The 18032-nt window shown below is 36.8% G+C and overlaps 1 protein-coding gene across 5 annotated transcripts in view; it reads left to right on the plus strand.

Moving 5' to 3' along the window:
* The first annotated feature begins 841 nt into the window (after positions 1-841).
* KCNH7 (potassium voltage-gated channel subfamily H member 7) overlaps positions 842-18032 on the plus strand; it is a 205654-nt gene continuing 188463 nt past the window's right edge. For all 5 annotated transcript variants that reach the window (XM_077181497.1, XM_077181501.1, XM_077181499.1 and 2 more), the window contains exons 1-2: positions 842-980; positions 2955-3185. In XM_077181497.1, the coding sequence (XP_077037612.1) occupies positions 905-980; positions 2955-3185 (307 nt within the window). In that variant the 5' untranslated portion in view covers positions 842-904. The remainder of the gene's footprint in view (positions 981-2954; positions 3186-18032) is intronic.

An 18032-nucleotide genomic window follows, 5' to 3' on the forward strand; every position in this document is an offset into this window, starting at 1 on the left:
TTCCACCGGGGAGAGGAAGGATGCCGAGGGCTCCGGTGGTCCCTTCCCCCGCTCCCCCATCGCTCAACATCGACCCCTACTCGCGCCGCCCCCCGCCCCAGACGGGGCGTGTACCAGCTTCCCTCCCTCCCCCGGCCCTGCCAGCGCCTGGGGCTCCCCGGCGGGCCACGCTCAGGGGCCGCGAAGGGGCCGGCGGTGCCGGGAGGGCGGGGACGCCGGGGCTACCGGAGGTGGCGGGGCCCCCCTGCTGCCATCGCCCTCGGTCCCCGCTGACCCCTGCAGCCGCCGCGGTGGGGGATGTGGCACGTCGCGGTGCTGCTGGGGTGTAGCTTATTCCTGATGCCGCTGTTTGTCGCCGAGTTTTGAAGAGATTTATTGGCTGGCTCTTGCTAAACCACGCTTGAGTAATCCGAGCTGCTGCGCGCCGTGGTGAAGCCCGGAGGGGGGGAACGTCACTCCCTCTGGCAGCGGAGAAACATTAGTCTTCCAGCCCTCAAACCACCACTACAGCGTCGGAAACTGCCGGGTCACAGCCATTTGCTTTGGAAAATTGGCGATGTTTGGTGCTAGAGATCGATTACCCTTGTAATCTTTCCCCACCCGCCACCTCCTCCTGCTTACCCCACCCCTACCCGCCCCAGACAATAGCGTCCGAGCTCCTCCAGGAAAAAAATAGAAAAGAAAGCAAGGAGAGAAAGAAAGAAAAAGAAAGAAACTGGGGGATGAATCTGACTCCAATAGGAAAAGCGTGTCTCTAGAAGTGGTGCTAATGGGAAGAGATTTCCGAGCTCCAGAGGACGATGATTTGTCACAAAGGGTAGCTGGCTCGGTGCTTTGGGCTGGAGCCGTGTAGGAGATCCTTGGAGAAGTCATTGTGCACAGAAAACCGAAGACCTGTACAAACATGCCTGTTCGCAGAGGTCATGTGGCACCACAAAATACATTTTTGGGTACAATCATACGAAAATTTGAAGGGCAAAGTAAGTTCTCGCTTTCTATCTATTTTGCTATAGTAGTTTTATTCTGCTTGCGACTAAATGGACAGCAGCTCCAGACTATTTTTAAGTTTGTAGCTTGCAAAGAAAACCCCGGAGGTAAGGAGGGGATCCCTGGCAGAAGTAGCAATGTTTTTGATCTAGAATACAGATTACTAACTTGAATTATTGGCTAGCGGGCTTGTTTGGGTTTGGGTTTTTTGAGAGGGGGGTTGGGGCTATTTTCCCATCCTATTTCAAGGAATAGTTTTTATCGTTGATTGTATCCATATTGTACAGCTATAGAAGTTATATCTCTTACCTTCTTCTGAAGCAGTGAGATGGCTCTAAAAGCAGAATGTAGAATCCTGTTGTCTTTGCAATGTCTAAAAAATAGGCTAGATTTATTATTATGATTGTTAATGCTGTTAATAATAATTGCATTTTCAAAATAAAGCAGAACTTCAGACTTTGATTTAGAGGAAACAGAAAATATGCAGAAGAGTTATTAAAGAGGAAATACTCTCTTACCTTGTTGTCATGACTGCCTTTAGATATAGCTGTCAAATTTCTCTCTTTTCTTTATGTAAGTCTAAAATATCTATCAAACCAGTGCAAATGCATCCTCAGGGAGAGTCTGTGAGATCTTTTCCAATGCAGCAGTTTACTACCTGTCGAGGAGGCTGAAGCTGAAGTGCTTTTTTTCCTGGCCAGAATTCTAGTTTCCTATTAGCTGTAAGAAAGATCACTTGATACTTAAAATGAATTTAATTTAGAAACAGTAGTTTGATATATGTACATTGATTTAAATATTTAGCATAATTTTAGTATCAGCCTGGTGTGAGCCCTTACAGGTAATTCCAGTTCATATACTTCCATATACTTAAACCCATAATAGCATGTGTAATATTTATATTTTTTGAGGAAAAAAATAAAGACAGTGCTACTCCTAATATATCTATATTAAGTTGGTGTTGCTACTCCAAGTTTTTATGTAGTGAAGTGTAGATTTTTTGACAGTAATAATGCACTAGCTGCTAAATAGGTAAGTGATAGTGAAAGTTCAACATGATTGAAAGATAACAGAAAAAGTAAGAATGAAATCTCCAGATATGTCGCTGTGTTCAAAGACAGACATATTTAAAATTTTGAAGACTTGCACTGTTTACTTGGTGTCATGTAAAAATATTTTATAAAGCGAGCAATCCCCTTGTGAATTTGAGTAGCTAAAAATTAATGTTATTAGCAGTAAGTGTATCATAGTCACGTTTATAATTACAATGGGAATAGTGTGTTTAAAAGGTAAACAGAAACGAACTAATAAGAGTTGAAAACTTTTGAACATGTCTTTGAGATGAGAGTTTGGGAAAGGAGGATGGATGGAAACAGAGAACTTCTGTGAAATTTGCAAAATGTTTCCAACATAACAATTGTTTCATATTTTTTTGTTTTTAGGAACTTTTCTTCTGTTACATTCCAGATAGATTTATTAAAATACTATAAATTTATTGTCATTCGCCTCAATAAAACCCCTATAGAGTAGATTGAGATGGACCTTACATCAGGAAGCCCTTCCCTAAAGTAGAACCCCCTTCCCAAGGCTCTACTTTTCCCCAAAGGAAGCTGCTAACTTTTCAAGGACTTTCCTGGAGTTGTGACTGATGGGCCGGCGCTCATCGCTTGGGCTTCAGTGAAGCCTGAAACAGACAAAATTTTGAAGTCAAAAGGAGATTTACAGAGACTTACATAGTGTGGTTTTATTTCCTTATAAAAGGAATTATATTTATCTTTAATGTATTCTAAATTAATTGAAGTTTCTTTAAAAGTTATGGATCAAATTGATCTTCATTAAATTACTGAAAATCTCTGTATTTCAGGCATTCTGTGAAAAGAAGGGTTGTTCAGCATTCATCTCTGCAATCGACCCTATAAGAAATGTTGAAAGAGCACTAAAAAATGCATCACTTTCTTTTATTGCAGATAAAAAATTCATCATTGCTAATGCTAGAGTGCAGAATTGTGCTATCATCTACTGCAATGATGGGTTCTGTGAGATGACTGGGTTCTCCAGGCCAGATGTCATGCAGAAACCTTGCACCTGTGATTTTCTTCATGGGCCAGAGACCAAAAGACATCATATTGCCCAAATTGCTCAAGCCCTGCTGGGGTCAGAGGAAAGGAAAGTAGAAGTCACCTATTATCACAAAGATGGTAAAGTCTGGTTTTATTTTCAAAACTTTTTGCATGTTTGGTTAGCAGTTGATCAGTAAAAGAAGTGTGTATGTTGTACTGGCCAGCCCCTTTGCTTTGTTGTAATTTCTCTGAAGTCCAGTGAAATACATTTGTGTGTGTCAGTAAGGAAATCTGCCCTGAGAGTAGTGGGTGTATGGAGTATGTCACTGCACACTCACCCTAGCAGCTGAATGAAGCCAGCACAGTGTTTGCAACTCTGGAACAGAAGTTCTTCTCTCAGTTGGTTTAAAGAAGATGTAAATCACTTAAAGTAATCAGCATAGAGGAAACGTACCTTGATTTAAATTCAATATTTTACCACAAAGTTAAAAGTAGAAAAAACCAGCCCATCATAAAGAAAGCATTAGTTTATAAAGAAAGGGACAAGCCTTTTTCAGAGCTGAGATATTGTGAAGTACCTGCAATTGAGCTACCGATATTGTCCTAGTATGGCCAGAGTAAAAACTTGGGTTTGCCTAGACTATGAACTATTCCCTGCTATTCAGTAAGAAGTCAATACATGCAGAATGGCTGAATCTGCTGATATTTTTTTCCTGTTAAGAGCAAAAAATTAATAAATGTATTTGCAGATTTTAAAATGCACACACATGAGAAGTAATTATGATACATAATAGTTATATGTAGAGTTTTGTTGTTTTTTTTTTTTTTTTTAATTACCCAGAGTTATTTACAGAAACACCCATCTTTCAAATGAATTCAAATAATTGATAATTGTGGTGTACCTTATTTTGTCTCTTGCTGTGTACACTCTTGGGAGAAGGAAAAGGAAATTCATATTCAAATGCTGAGCTTAAATTAGTTCTGGAGAAGTGCCAGTGTGTTGTTTACATCAATTTTAGAATCACATGCAATGTGCTCTCTCATTTTAAAGTCACAGAGTTAAATCCTGTTCTCAATAATTCTGTTGTTATCTTGGAGAGACTTAAGGAATATTATTTTTAGCTTAGGCTGGTATAATTCAGATAGGACTCAGGCCAACCATTCTACCCACGCTACCAATATTTAAGCATACTCCTGGTAGCAGATTCTCAGTAGAGCCCTTTATTCTTAGATCTGGTTTGGTGATCGGGAGCAGATTTCAGTTAAGATTTTTTGTAGCTGTGCCTTGGACATAGATTTCCCAGGAGAACTGACACTGTGTGTCTTTTACACATCTACCCTGTGTTTGTGTTAACTTGGCATGTGTTAAAAATAATATTGCAAAAGGAGAATGTTATTGCTAACTTTCACAGCCATCAGCCTGGAGCACTGTTTGGAGATGTGGTAGTTTAAAAGTCCTAAAGTCTCCCAAAACATTAGGAGGGAGGAAAAGGCCTTTAAAAGTACTGCTTATCTGTCAATTACCAGAGGAAGATGGATAGATAGATAGATAGATAGATAGATAGATAGATAGATAGATAGATGATAGATAGAATAGATCCTTTTCCAAAATGCTGAATTCTGAAATCATGCAACACACCATAATCTGTTTGAGACATACCAAAGAAATACAGTCCATAAAAGTTGCCATATCTTTCATAAATAGTTTTGAACGCAGAGTTAGAGATTATTCATTGTAAACAATCTTATGCATAAGGGTTTTCAGTAATATCACTTCTATGAATAGTTACTTTAATTGCCTCTATATTTTACTTGTCTAAATTTAAGCATGTGGACTATGATCTGCTAAATTTAAGCAGGTGAATCAGGCAAAAATTTTCAAAATACAAGATAGGTCTGACACCCAAATGCATGGCTATCTGTCAGCTTGATTGTCTGTATATAAAGAGGTTTTTTTGGTTTTGATCCACATAATGTTCAATTTCTTTTCAAAATGTGATAGAAAGCCTTAAGTCTATGTGGTGTCATGAAATTGAAATTACCTGTATGATGAATGTAATGAATGTTAGTAAACATATCCTATAGTTCTTCTAAATAACTCAAAAAGATAACACCTCACTTTTCATCTTCACCTTTTTCAAATTTTCAAATTTGATTTTTCAATATATAGCATATACACATACACCTATATATAACATAGTCTGTATATTGTAACAATATACAGAATAGTGATACCTAACAAGGACTTCCTCCAGGTTGTGAAACAAAGTAAATTTCAAGAGTTTTCTAAAAATGTGAGTGTTTAGTGCCTGGTTAGTGGCTTATTTTGCACTTGTGCTCTGAGTAGGAGACTTGAGGTCAATTTCAGCAATTTTCAATTTTCAATTTTCAATTTTCAGAGGTCAGAAATGTAACTTTCTACATGTGAGTTCTTCCAATGAACTATCCACTGCTTAAAAGTTTAATTTGATGTTTTATTTCATGGCAAGCCACTGTATAATATTTAACGTAATACTAAACATATGGAGGAGGAAGGCACCTCAAGTAGCTGTGAATTGCTGGAGCTTCCACTGACCAGAGGTTCTGAAGACCATATTACATATTACACTCCTGACTAAAAGCCCAGTGAATTGCAAATAAAACCTTATTCCACATCACACTATCATTTACTCTCCATAAGCCACTGATTATATTAAAAATTATTCTAATATTTTGAAGTAAAGCAAATGTCAATGGGATCACTTTTAAAGCTAATCTGTCATCAGAATTCCAGCAATGCAGATATCAGAAAGGGAATCACTCTATAAATAATGCTTTTTCTTTTTGATTCTAAATACCACCTCATATAATTTTAAAATGTCACAGCTTTGAAGCTTAGCTTAAAAGAAAATTCTTGCTATAGAAAAATGGTATTGCACACACACACACATGAATTAGGATTCTGATTTTCTCTACTGGTCTATAGTCCACTTTTCTAGATGAAAGTGCAGGATCTCGAGTTTTAAACATCGTGATGATGCAAGACTGAAAGCTGCTGTTTGTTCACTGCTTTAATTTTTGGCCAAATTACTCACTCAAAGAAGATGGGACAGAAGGATGGGAAAAAATATTTTAAGTTCATATTAAAAAAATGGCAATTACTTGAATCTACACTGCCTTAAACATGACAGACAAAAGATAGAGTGGTCAAAGGAGAAAAAAATTTTATGCATGATGGTTTTATAAATGAGTAACCTGGATGGACCCTGTTTCCCTTTTCACTGTGCAGTGTGGGGAGGGTGCAGAGAAGCATCAAATGCTTGTGATGGCTTTGTGTAATTGTTTGGGTGGCCCAGACTTGGGTGCCCAGCATGATCTGGGCACCCAGCAGGCCCTGTCCCAGCCACACCAGTGCTGCCTTCACAGCAGTTTTTGACATTTGCAGCTAAAATCCTTACTAGCTTTTCTCAGAGTACTTCTATCAGAGTGTAGCTTGCTTTTGGTTTGAATTTCTCCTCTCTCTTTTTCCTTTTAGAAAGGTATTAACACAATCTAAGCAAAGTTCTAGTCCTCTGTCCTCTTCAAGTAGTGCCACAATAGGCAATTACATAGCTACCGAAAGAGTTATTACTGACAAAAATCATTAATGGGAACAGACAGTGCCAAAACTAAAGGTCCAAATTTACAGGCTCTAATAGCACAAGTAGCTCCACAGTTGTCGCTGGATGTACTCCTGGGATTAAAGACACATAAAGTTTCTTTATTAATGTAAATATCCCTTTTTAAAAAGAGCAGTAGATAAGTACAAGTCACAAGAAGTATTATTTTGAAACAGATTTTTTTTTTCCAAGGTTGCCCATTAGGCACTAGCATCTGCTTAATTTAAAAATTATACTTTGATATCAAAGCAGCAATATCATAAATTCCTTACTATCTCAAAATTTTTTTTCACTAATCTTATAGCTATATGATCTGAATTATACTTGAAGGCAAGATATTGTTTATACAGGATATCAGTTCTTATTTTAATAAAGTTATTTATGGTGAAAATATTTGACAGCTCTTCCTTTGAGGACTCCATTTTGCAGTTTAAGTCATTATTGCATAAATCATTCTTGACAGATGTAAAATATTGCTTGAGGTGGTAAAGCTGTAAAACTTTTGAGATAAAAAGTATAATTATTTTGGGATTGAGAATGGATATATATAATAATCAGAAAATACTGTACCACACAGAATACATTTTTACTTTTTACTGTATGCTTTGTAGGCAATAATGAGATTTGTCTAAGCTTGCAGATGATATCTATTAAAGGAAGGTAGGATCATTTAAGCTCAGCTTAAATTTAAGCTTAGCCATCATATATTCTAGTGTTGAGAAGAACTAAGGTAGAGTATAGGTTTGAGCAAAGATAAGATCAAGCAATTTGCAGATTGTGTACAAACCTCATAAACTACTTGCTATTTACCAGTTTCAAAAAAACAATTTGCCACAACTGACTACAAATTAAACATACTTGCATTTTCAAAGCACATTTACAAACTAATATCTTAAGGCCTTTTCTGCTCTTTTTTTGAGGATAGGAGAATAAAAGTTGTGCAAACATGGTAATGAAATAAAGTGAAAATGGTATTAAGAGTTCTTAAGAAGAAAGATAAGGACTTCATTAAGAAACTCATCATCTAGACTTCAGCCAGCATAGGTGTTTTACTACCTATTTGTGTGAACCCACCAATCAATAAAAAACACAACTGAAAAGAAAGCTGCTTACATGTGTGTCAAGTCCCCTTAGATTTGTTTTAGCATGAGGGTAAGTAACTATAGTCTTGACCATAGTTTCGGTGCCTTATCCGGAGCTGTTGAGATAGGCCAATGAATCCAATCTCTCTGCTACCCTGCTGGTGTAGGACTCCTTGACAGAAGAAATACTATCTGACTGCATTTTGATAAAGGAAGTGTTTCCCCCCCAAAAAACCTGCCAAAACCCCTTTCTTAATCCGGGCTTTTTTTTCCAGGCATTCTTAAAATACCCCTTGGATGAAATCCAAACTGTTACTGAAAGTGTTGGACTTTTGGAAACAAATGAGGATATCCATTCTTGTGTCTGTAGTGCTGTGTTTCTACCTTAGGCTTTAATACTTGTCAAGAAAAAAACATCCCTTGCCCCATTCAGTATTGCTGATTTTACAGCAAGGAGAACCACCAGCAGTGAGAATACCTCAGTGATCCAAAATATCCATTGTCCAAATATCTCATTTACCCATCCCCATTCAGATACTGCTCCTATGTCTGCTCAGAACTGTAGGTCTCTTCTGATTCACATTTCATGTAGAATATCTAATGATTATGATAAAGCACCTCTTAGAAAGCCTAAGAAAGCTTATAAGGTCAATTTCAACCTTATTTTTCAACTGCTTGACTTTCCAATATATTCTTTTTCTTTCCAGGTAAAGATGAATTGATTTTAAATAAGGAGGGAACTTTTATAGGAAGAGATAGTATATGAATAAATAGAACAACAATTAAATTGACTTCTAAATTACTCTCTTTCTCAGTGTTTAGGGTCAGAAAGGTATGAATATATATATATAATTTTAATAAGTAATTAAGTATAAAATTGCCAATATTTTAGGTACTGCATCTTTAACAGGAAAAAAAGTCTTAATTTGGAAAAATCCATTCTGACAGTTTTGAGTTCCTCTATGGCACAAATAAAAAACCTGCAGGCTACTGGTTCAGGAGTCTTTCATTTCAGTACAGTGTTAAGACAGAACTCTTCTTACACTGGACTTCCATAGGATAATTTTATGTCAGGATTCAGAATGTCAGAGGGCCAATTTGCACCAATCAAGGGGCCCAAATTTCTCTATTCTAAGCTAAAAAGAAAAAATGATTGCTGACTTTTAAAAAGTATGCCGTAGCAGTAAGAAAGGTGACACATTGTAGAGTGAAATGGTAATGTAAGGTTACGATGTGATACACATCCTCAAAAGAGCTTCATTTTTTAATTAGACATTGCTGACAACATTTTTTATCTGCTTTGAATATGCTCATTTTAGTTGTAGTGAAAGCTATTTTGGTTTTGGGTTATGAGACAAAAAGAACAGATGCTGTCAGTCTATTTTTGGTGTCATTTCACATGATTTATTGTGTCCTCTTTCCATCTTTATTGTGCATCCTTTCTAATGTTACATTATGATAAGAGAGTCATTGCGTACTCCTAATTTGTGTTATTGATTAGTTCTTTCTCTTCTCCACCGACTTGGCCCATATATCAAAAAGAGATGCTGAGAGCAAATCAGACATCATACCTTGCAATAGACACAGGGGAAGAGCCACTGCTTTTCTAATAGCACCCTTTTGCATATTTGATATGAAACAAACTTCAAAACATGGCACTTGGAGTAACACCAGTGTGTTGACATGAGTGCTGTTCCCTCTTGTTCCAAGCAATGGGAAGAGGACAGTGGTGTGGGTTAGATTTTATGTTAGTGCTTTCAAGTCCAGCTTTAAAGTGTTTCCTACATGCTTGACTTAGTGTATGACTCAGTCTGTGTACTAGGCAGCCCATGCTCTTTCCAGCTAAGTATGGAAAAAGCTTAATCAGGCACTATAGGATTCAGAGTTGGAAGACAAAGCTGACTATGGAAATTGCTAATTGACTCTGGAAACTGCATATCTCAAAAGCAATCAGAACTGTAGCTGTGAACCTCAGTCCAGGCAGAGCGGATAAATGACAATGACAGCAGGGTATTGTGGCTCTATAGTTACTTGCTCGTTTCACATTGTCTGCAACTCTGAAAGTTCACATCTCTGAGGTGGGAACTATTTGCCTTATGATTTTGTACAGCTTGAGCTTTTTATTCTAGTATACTGGGTTTTTTTAAAAGGCAATAACATGCATATTTGAATAATTTCTTGGAAATTAAACTAAAATTTCATTTTGAAAGCAGAATTATAGCCATAACTAGTCACAAAATGCTTTTTGACCTCCAGAATTTCCACAGATATACAATTTTAAGCTTCCTCACCAATTTTCTCAGTATAGCCTTTGCATTTCTCATTTTGTTAATTCTTTAATACTGAAATCACAGTGAAATCTCATCAGGAAAGATCACCACAAAGAATACCAAAATTCAATCTGAGAAAATGTCAGAGTAAACAGTGTAAAGGGAAGGTCTTATGTTTTCTTTGTTTCATTAACTGGATTCCAATTATAGATCTTATTATACCTAGTTTTGATACTGCCTTCAATTATAGCATTGAAGTGTTATCCACACAAAGTATATATTCTAGCTTATTTATTAACAAAGAGCCATCATATATTCAAAATCTACAGATGGTATTTAAGTATCTGCATTATTAACTATTTCATTACAGATAGCGAGTGGAAATGACCAGAAGAAAGCTTAGGACAGAAATCACAGCTGCATTTAGTACTTGACTACATGGTGAAATTTCTTGCTTTCCTGTCCTTGTTCCTCCATAATAACACATTACCTCATTTAAACCTCTGATTTGCCAAATGAGACTGTAGTGGAAACCAGAAGGTCTTGCCTCAACAGCCAGTTCAGAGAAATACAACAAGAATTTACTTTAAATACTTGGAAATTAGGATTTGTCACAACATCTGAATACTGATCCTTGACAGCTTGTCTTGGCCTTTTCTGAGCAAATGCATGGGACTATTTGGCAACTCATAAAGGCCTGAGAGCAAGATATCAATGCCTACTGACACAGGAATTAGCTTGCACGTCAATAGCTTTCATAGAATTAAATTGCAAAGTTTAATTTTTGTAAGACTAAGAAATCCTGATCTTTAGGCATTGGAGCACTGCTCATACAATATAACTTTGCTAACTAGTATTAGCTGAATCTCTATTGCTGCATAAAGAGACAGCAAATTATGAAAGAAATGTGCAAATCACAGACAAAACTTTCCTACTTTTTTATCCACAGGATAGACAGGCAGAGACAACTTCAGAACAAGGACATATTAGGGGGTTTTGTCTTTGTCTTATACCTAGGCTACTTGAAAAGCTGTTAATCATCATGTAAATGTGTTTCATCACTAACATCCATGTGCTAAAGCACTTACTCCCAGCTGTTGTCAGACTTTGGAGTCTGTACCCTTTTGAGATTATTTCTTAGAGCATTCTTTGCTGATTTTCATTCAAATCAATGCAAGTGGATCTCTGAAAATAGCTTGCAAATTTCCTCCTTTCAAAACTCATATATGTCAATCTGCTTTACTCCTTCCTCTCTGGAAAAAATTGCCAGATAATCTCATTAGTATTTTGCGTGTTTATGGCATTTCTTTTTATACTTTCAAAAGGACATGAAACTCAGTAGTCCATAAATCCTATTGTCATGGCAGTTAAGTTAAAATAATGTTGCAATTCTGTCTACTTGCTTTAGAAGTGTAAAGAAAGAAAGAAAGAACCTAAAGTCCATGCCATTTTAAATAATGCCAATAAAAGAAAGGAAAATATGTTCCATTTTTCCATTTTAAGTGCCCAGTGTTATTTTTGCTTGATAAAATATACCAGGAATCAATTTAACACCAAAATCTATTCAACTGAAAGAACAACTCTTCCCAGAAGGACTATTTCTAGGGTCATGGACAACATAACCATATTACGTGATAGAGTGGCAACAGCCTTGGAGTACAAAACCAGGTATCTATAAATCAACATGTGAGCCTTCTCTGTGGATTAACGGAGCAACTCAGTAACTGGTGTGAAAGCTCATGTATAATGTCAATCCTGAACCAGTCCATGCTGGGTCGCAGTTCAGAGCATCCTTTGCAGAACATCCTTAGCCTTTCTATAAGCTGATTGTTTATTGCAACAAAAATGTGAGCACCTAATGCACAGAAGCATATTTAGTGTTTTACCCACAGGGTTTTAAAGACAAGTTTTGTAGTTTTTGCGATAAAGCAGAGTTTGAGTACTGTTGTGGATGACCACAAAATTGTAATAAAACCTTGTTCCTCCTTATCCTGCAACTTGCAAATCTCTTCTCATGTCGGGATTAGAAATTGGATGTAAGGACCTACTCCCAAATGCCTACTCACTTCTGCTGCAGCCACAAGCAGAATTAGTGTCTGATTTGTGTGATGTTTGTAGATCAGGAGCTGGGTGTGGGTGGCTTCCCCCTCCTGTGCTCACGGTTATTTAAAAGCAGAAAAGAGGAAGGAATGCATGGTTCACAGACCACTCTTCTTCCTAGCTGATGGGTAGGCAAGGCTACCACGCAGATCTATTTACACTCATTTTTGATTGTCTTTTGACCTCATTTGTAAAAAAAGCAGATCCTGCAGTAGCAGAATTACCAGTAGCATCATTGTCTCTGCAGAACTCGACATATGCAAAACATAATTATTAGCCTGACAAATACATTGTGTGTGGCTGCTTGAATTTCAAACATAATCTCTTTAACATTTAAATGTGCAAGAGCATTTGTCCCTGCTTCATGGGAATTAATCAAATTGTTTCCCTTTTAAATAAAATTTTATTCTGAATCCCTTTTCACCTTGGGATAATTTTTCGGGAAATAAAAATAAATTATAAAGGACTTTATTTCCACTTTCTGAGGAATATCTGAAGAAAGATATTTTCTTTTTGAAATGATGGAGAAACAAGTCTACACATTTAATCTCGATTATTACCTGGAAAGTAGATAATGCTGGGGGGGGAGGGGGGAGGCTGTTACCCCATAGATCCCACAGGCACTAAAAGATCAGATTTAACTAAGTTATTATAACTATAAAGAGCATGCTGAGGTTGAGTTACTGTAAGAGAAATTACTGACCTGAAGTTCTATGTGTAAAATCAAATTAAGGAGTTAATTTCCAATTATATGTGTATATTATAAAAGTGTATTTCTTCTTCTCAGAAGGTTTAAGAACCACTTTGAGGAGATGCCAAAATTACTTCCTACCCCATCATAGAATGCAAACTGATATTCTATAGTTCACAACACTTTTGCTAATAAAGCACTTTTCTTATTAAATATATTAAATCACAGGAAGTTTGAACTGAACAGCAAATTAGAGGGGCTCCTAATGAACTGATTGGCTAATGCAGTGAGTCTTTTACCTCAAAAGATGTATTATTCTGAAAAAGCTCACAGTTCCAAAACATCCTTCTCTACTGCATTTTTGCACTATCCTCTGCTCTTTTCGAATGCAGTACACCAAAGTTGCATTGTAACATTTCCCAGTGTACATATATATATAAATGCCACAAAAAGTCCCCAACATGATCAAGTCTAAAAAAGGGATAACAGAGTGAGAATAGAAAATGATATTTTCTATTCTCTGTCAAAATACCTTTAATAGGAATTGTACTTAATAGGGATTATTGTAATATGAGCATCTCGGACCATAGGTCAGGCCCAAGACGTCACCCTAGGTAATGCAGTTGTGTACATGTCTCTCTCCTGTCATAATAAACAATAATTTCCAGAGAAATGCATTATTGTCTTACAGAGATCACAAATGACCCTGAAGTGCCAGAATGCGTTAGAGATAGCTGGGGCAAAATTGTCCAAACTGAATGGCAAAAGTCTCCAAACTGTTTCCTTCTCTTGACATAAAGTTAAAAGAGCACAAAGGTAGAATCAACTCCTGTGTCTTCAGCCCTCATCCTTTCCAAATTTGATATAGAAAATAGAACTGCCAAATAAATGGCAAGTAAAAATACAGGAGGCATGATTGAGAAATTTCAGTGGCTGCTAAACTCATGCTTTTTTCAAACAGAAAAAAATAATCATTTGCCAGTCTCACATTGAACTTTGTTGTGATATTTGTAGCACTTATTCAGGTGCTACCACTAATCAGTCACAAAGGGCCTGTGCATCAATACTTCAAAAAAAAAGCAAAACTTAACTGAGTATTATTTGTGTTTAACTGGTGCTACATGTATTATGCAACAAATGGGGCTTTATTTGCTTTCAGAAAGCATTCTGTTAGCATGGCACCTACTCTAGTATATAGCATTTCACCATTCTGGTATAGCAAAGAACCCTTTTCTTAGATTGCTCTTTTATAACCATTGTGTTTTCATAGAATCCAGAAGCATTTAGGTCAGGAGAAAAATTGGGAGGTCATCCCGTCCAGTCTTCTGCCAAAAGCAAGAGCAACACAGAATTCAGAGTAGGTTGCTTAGGATTTGTCCAATTGGATTCCAGGATGGAGCCTCTCTGGGCAACCTGTTCCAGTACCATCATATTGAAACTGGTTTTTCTTTACACCAATTTAAAGCATTGTCTATCATTCTTTTGCCACGCACCTCAATTGAAGACCTGCCTCCATCTCCTGGTAATTCCCTCACACCTATTGAAAGACTTTTATTAAGTCACTTGGAGCTCTCTCTACTCTAGGCTCGCAGCCAAGGCCAATTTCCTCAACCACTCCACAAAGGACATGTGCACCAAATCCACATCCATCTTGGTGGCCTCTGCTAACCTCATTCAAGTTTATCAGAATTTCTCTTGTATTAGGGTTCCAAAGTTGGATTCACTATTCCAGGTGTGATCAACTGAGCACGGAGTAAAGGGGAAGTATCACTTCCTCAATCTACTGGCAAAGCTTCTGATGATACAACCCAGTGTGTTTTATCCTGCACACAGCTGGACTCAAATTTCTCAACAGATCACCATCTGAGTCCTTTTTCACAACCTCGAGATTCAAACCTTTCCCAGACTGAGGCAGTGAATGTTTAAAGTACCTCAACTTTATCTGCATCCACTGTCACTAAATCACTCTCCCCACTCATTAGCAGACTCAAGTTGTATACTTGTCTATACAGCTTGTACACTATTTGTGTACGAGTATACAAATTGAGTTGTATACTTGTTCATTCTTTTGCTGCTAACATACTAGCAACACAAACTCTTCTTGTTGCCCTTGATATCCCAAGAATTTCAAATCTAGCTCAGCTTTTCCTTTTCCAAAACCATCCCAGCATGCCTGGGCAGTGTTTTGGTATTTCTCTCTTGTAGCCTGTCCTTGCTCCCACCTCTTTTAAATACCGTTTTTGTTGGGGTTGTTTTGCTGTTTTTTGTTTGGTTTTTTGTTTGTTTTTTTCCCACTGAAGCTCAGTCATGAGCTTGGTTGGTTCTCTGTGGAACCAACTGCTATTTGAATACATTTATTCATTTTTCTGAGTATTTGAATGGACTGATATGATGCTTGAGAAAGCATTTGAGCAATACCCTCTGCAATGTTTGAAGAGCTAATGAGATAGATACCATACTTGTTTTATTTTTCCTCTCTATTCAGTAACCGATATTGGGGGTATTTTACATATTTTTGATTATACTAAGTGGCACCTATGCTACTTTTATGTATTATTCTTACTCTTTCTTCAGTGTTTCAGTATGATGTCAAGTTTTAGACCTTGTATTTTACATAATTTAGATACACTTATTCATTAGGAAAACATTTTATATTACACATACAAGAAGGCTGAAATTGCAACCTAGATGTTTTTTGATGGAATACCTTTTCCAAATATCATTACTGATGTGGTACATGGTATAAATTCTCTGTTGGTACATATTTTAGTACGAAGAAATCAGTGTTTTCCTGTAATAATGGTCAATTCACCTGGCTGTTAGGCAGCTGCCTGTTTTTTTTGGTATATTTTTCATACAAAAGTGTTTGAGTTTAGAAGAAAAAAAACCCTAATGCTTATTTTGCTGTGGATTACAGTCATCCAAACCAACTTAATGCTAAAGAAAGTTGCAATGGACTACTTAGTTTTAGAACAGCTAATCAATTGTCTTACACTAGAAGATAAATATAACTGCACTGGCAACTAACCAGAGCATCCCTGGTACAAATTATTGAGCACTTCATTCTCGTCACTAAAGATATGAAAAAATCAGATCTTCTAAGAGAGAAATATTTTTTTACACTGTCAAATTCTTTCAGTGACTTTCAGTAGCAAGGTAACATTACTGAAAATCTGTCTCATCTCAAAAGAAAAAGTTTATTGCTAACATTTCCTTAGCCAGGTCATGCAAAAGACAGCATTTTCCTCTCCATTTCTCTTCTGCCATTTTTAATTTCATATTTCCTTCTAAAAATTATAGATTTGTCCTATATGCTTTTTTCCAGGTTAGTGACTAGGAGAGATAGAAGTCTCTTTTCTTCAAGGGTTAATACCAGCTTTTTCCTTTAGGACAATATCAACTCCCTTTCCCCTATCCTGTGGAACACCACAATCAGTATGGAAGTGTGCTACCTCCCAACATCTGCCTGCTGGCATTGATGGCTCTCAGCATCCTGCTGGAGCTGGCCCCTAACACAGACCTCAGCAGCAGAGCATCAGGGATTCTGCACCTTGTGTGCCACTGCAGTGATATCAGACCCATGGGTTTAAGCAGTACCTCTTCAAATACCCATCATTTAGGGATGTGATTCCATGTGAGGATATTAAAAAAGAAAGCTGAGGCATAATCCTGCTGATTTAAGACACCCCAGCTGGGGGGGCCTGACAGCCTATTCCAATTTCCAACTCATTTCATGTTTTCTGTCTGTTCTTTACCTGTAGACAAGGACTGTTAAAGCACAATATGACAAAGCATATTTAATGAATATTATTAGTGATGAGTTCAACTGCTGCTTGAAGGTGTTGATATGCTTAATCGAATATAATTCCACTGACTAAAGCAGCACTGACAATATTTTAATGGTATTATTAAAATAATTTCTCTCCATATTGCATGCATATTTAACACTTACAGATCTCTCTGTTTCATGCTGGATTTTATTTTTAATCATCCTAATGTGATGTTGGAAAGTTTGTAGATAAAACCTGCTTTATTGACTGCCTGAAAGGAATTGCTCTCTGCCCGTGTGACAGGTAAAAGTATCTTGAGGGTGTACTGCAGCAGTTCCTGGCATTACATTACAAATGCTGGTTGCTCCTACATCAGTTAATTTGGTGATGCAGAAGAGAACACATTTAGCATATGCATTAAATATAGTATTATGCAAGGATTTTTCAATTTGTAACTTTTTATTTAATTGTATTTTCATTTTAGTTCAGATGCAAAGCCATTCCTACATCAAAGGTAGTCAGTGAGAGATTCACACACTGAGGTTTCAAATGTACCCATTTCTGCAAGCAACAGACATAGTACAGTGCTAAGGATAGCAGCTTCTATGTGCTTTATTTCTACATAGGATTAATTTAGTGTGCATAGTACTGGACATGTGTCTTATTTTTAATTTAAAGGAATGAGATTGTACAAATCATTTCTCATTCTTGGACTGGACCAAGTATTCCCCGTGAGATTGCCCGTGACAAGCTGATTGCAAATGTGGACTTGTTTTTGTCAAGAACAGTTAAAGATAGTTGGCCCTACAAGGCTTGAGTAAAGTCAGAATGTGAACAAGAGCCAAAAAGATGGCTTTTCTAGCCTTGTTTCTGATACTGTGCGTTGCAGAGAAACACAGTTATCTTTACACACAGTTATTACAAAACAACTTTCCCTTGATTAACATAACTTTCAAAATTGTGTTTACATCCCTTTTTTTTTATGGTCTTTATCTAAAGCAAAAGAATTGTAAACCAAATGTCCCAAAGAAATTAAGTTTCATTTCTAAGGTTTTTGAATAACTGAAAAGCTTTTATGTTTTTATATGGATTTGAAATGCTTGAAATTACTCAATAGTTACGTATTTGATAAAGGCTTTACAAATACATGCATTTTTGTGATTCAGTTGAACACATCACCATTTTAATGATCAGCAAGTCATTGTTTTTAGATACACAATATATTATAATGTACAGTTTGCAAGCAATTATGAGAGCAAAATGACAGACGGGTATTTTAAAACTGAAGTATTTTCCTACTAACTTCAGCCCTAATCTTTAGAATTATGGCATATTTGTTCTTTGAAGTTACATTTTCTTATCCTGGTACCCAGGATAATCATAACAAATTTTAGAGATCAGGGTAGTGAGTTGGACCATTCAGCCAGGATCTAT

Source organism: Agelaius phoeniceus, chromosome 7 (genome assembly GCF_051311805.1).
Source record: "Agelaius phoeniceus isolate bAgePho1 chromosome 7, bAgePho1.hap1, whole genome shotgun sequence".
Taxonomy (NCBI): domain Eukaryota; kingdom Metazoa; phylum Chordata; class Aves; order Passeriformes; family Icteridae; genus Agelaius; species Agelaius phoeniceus.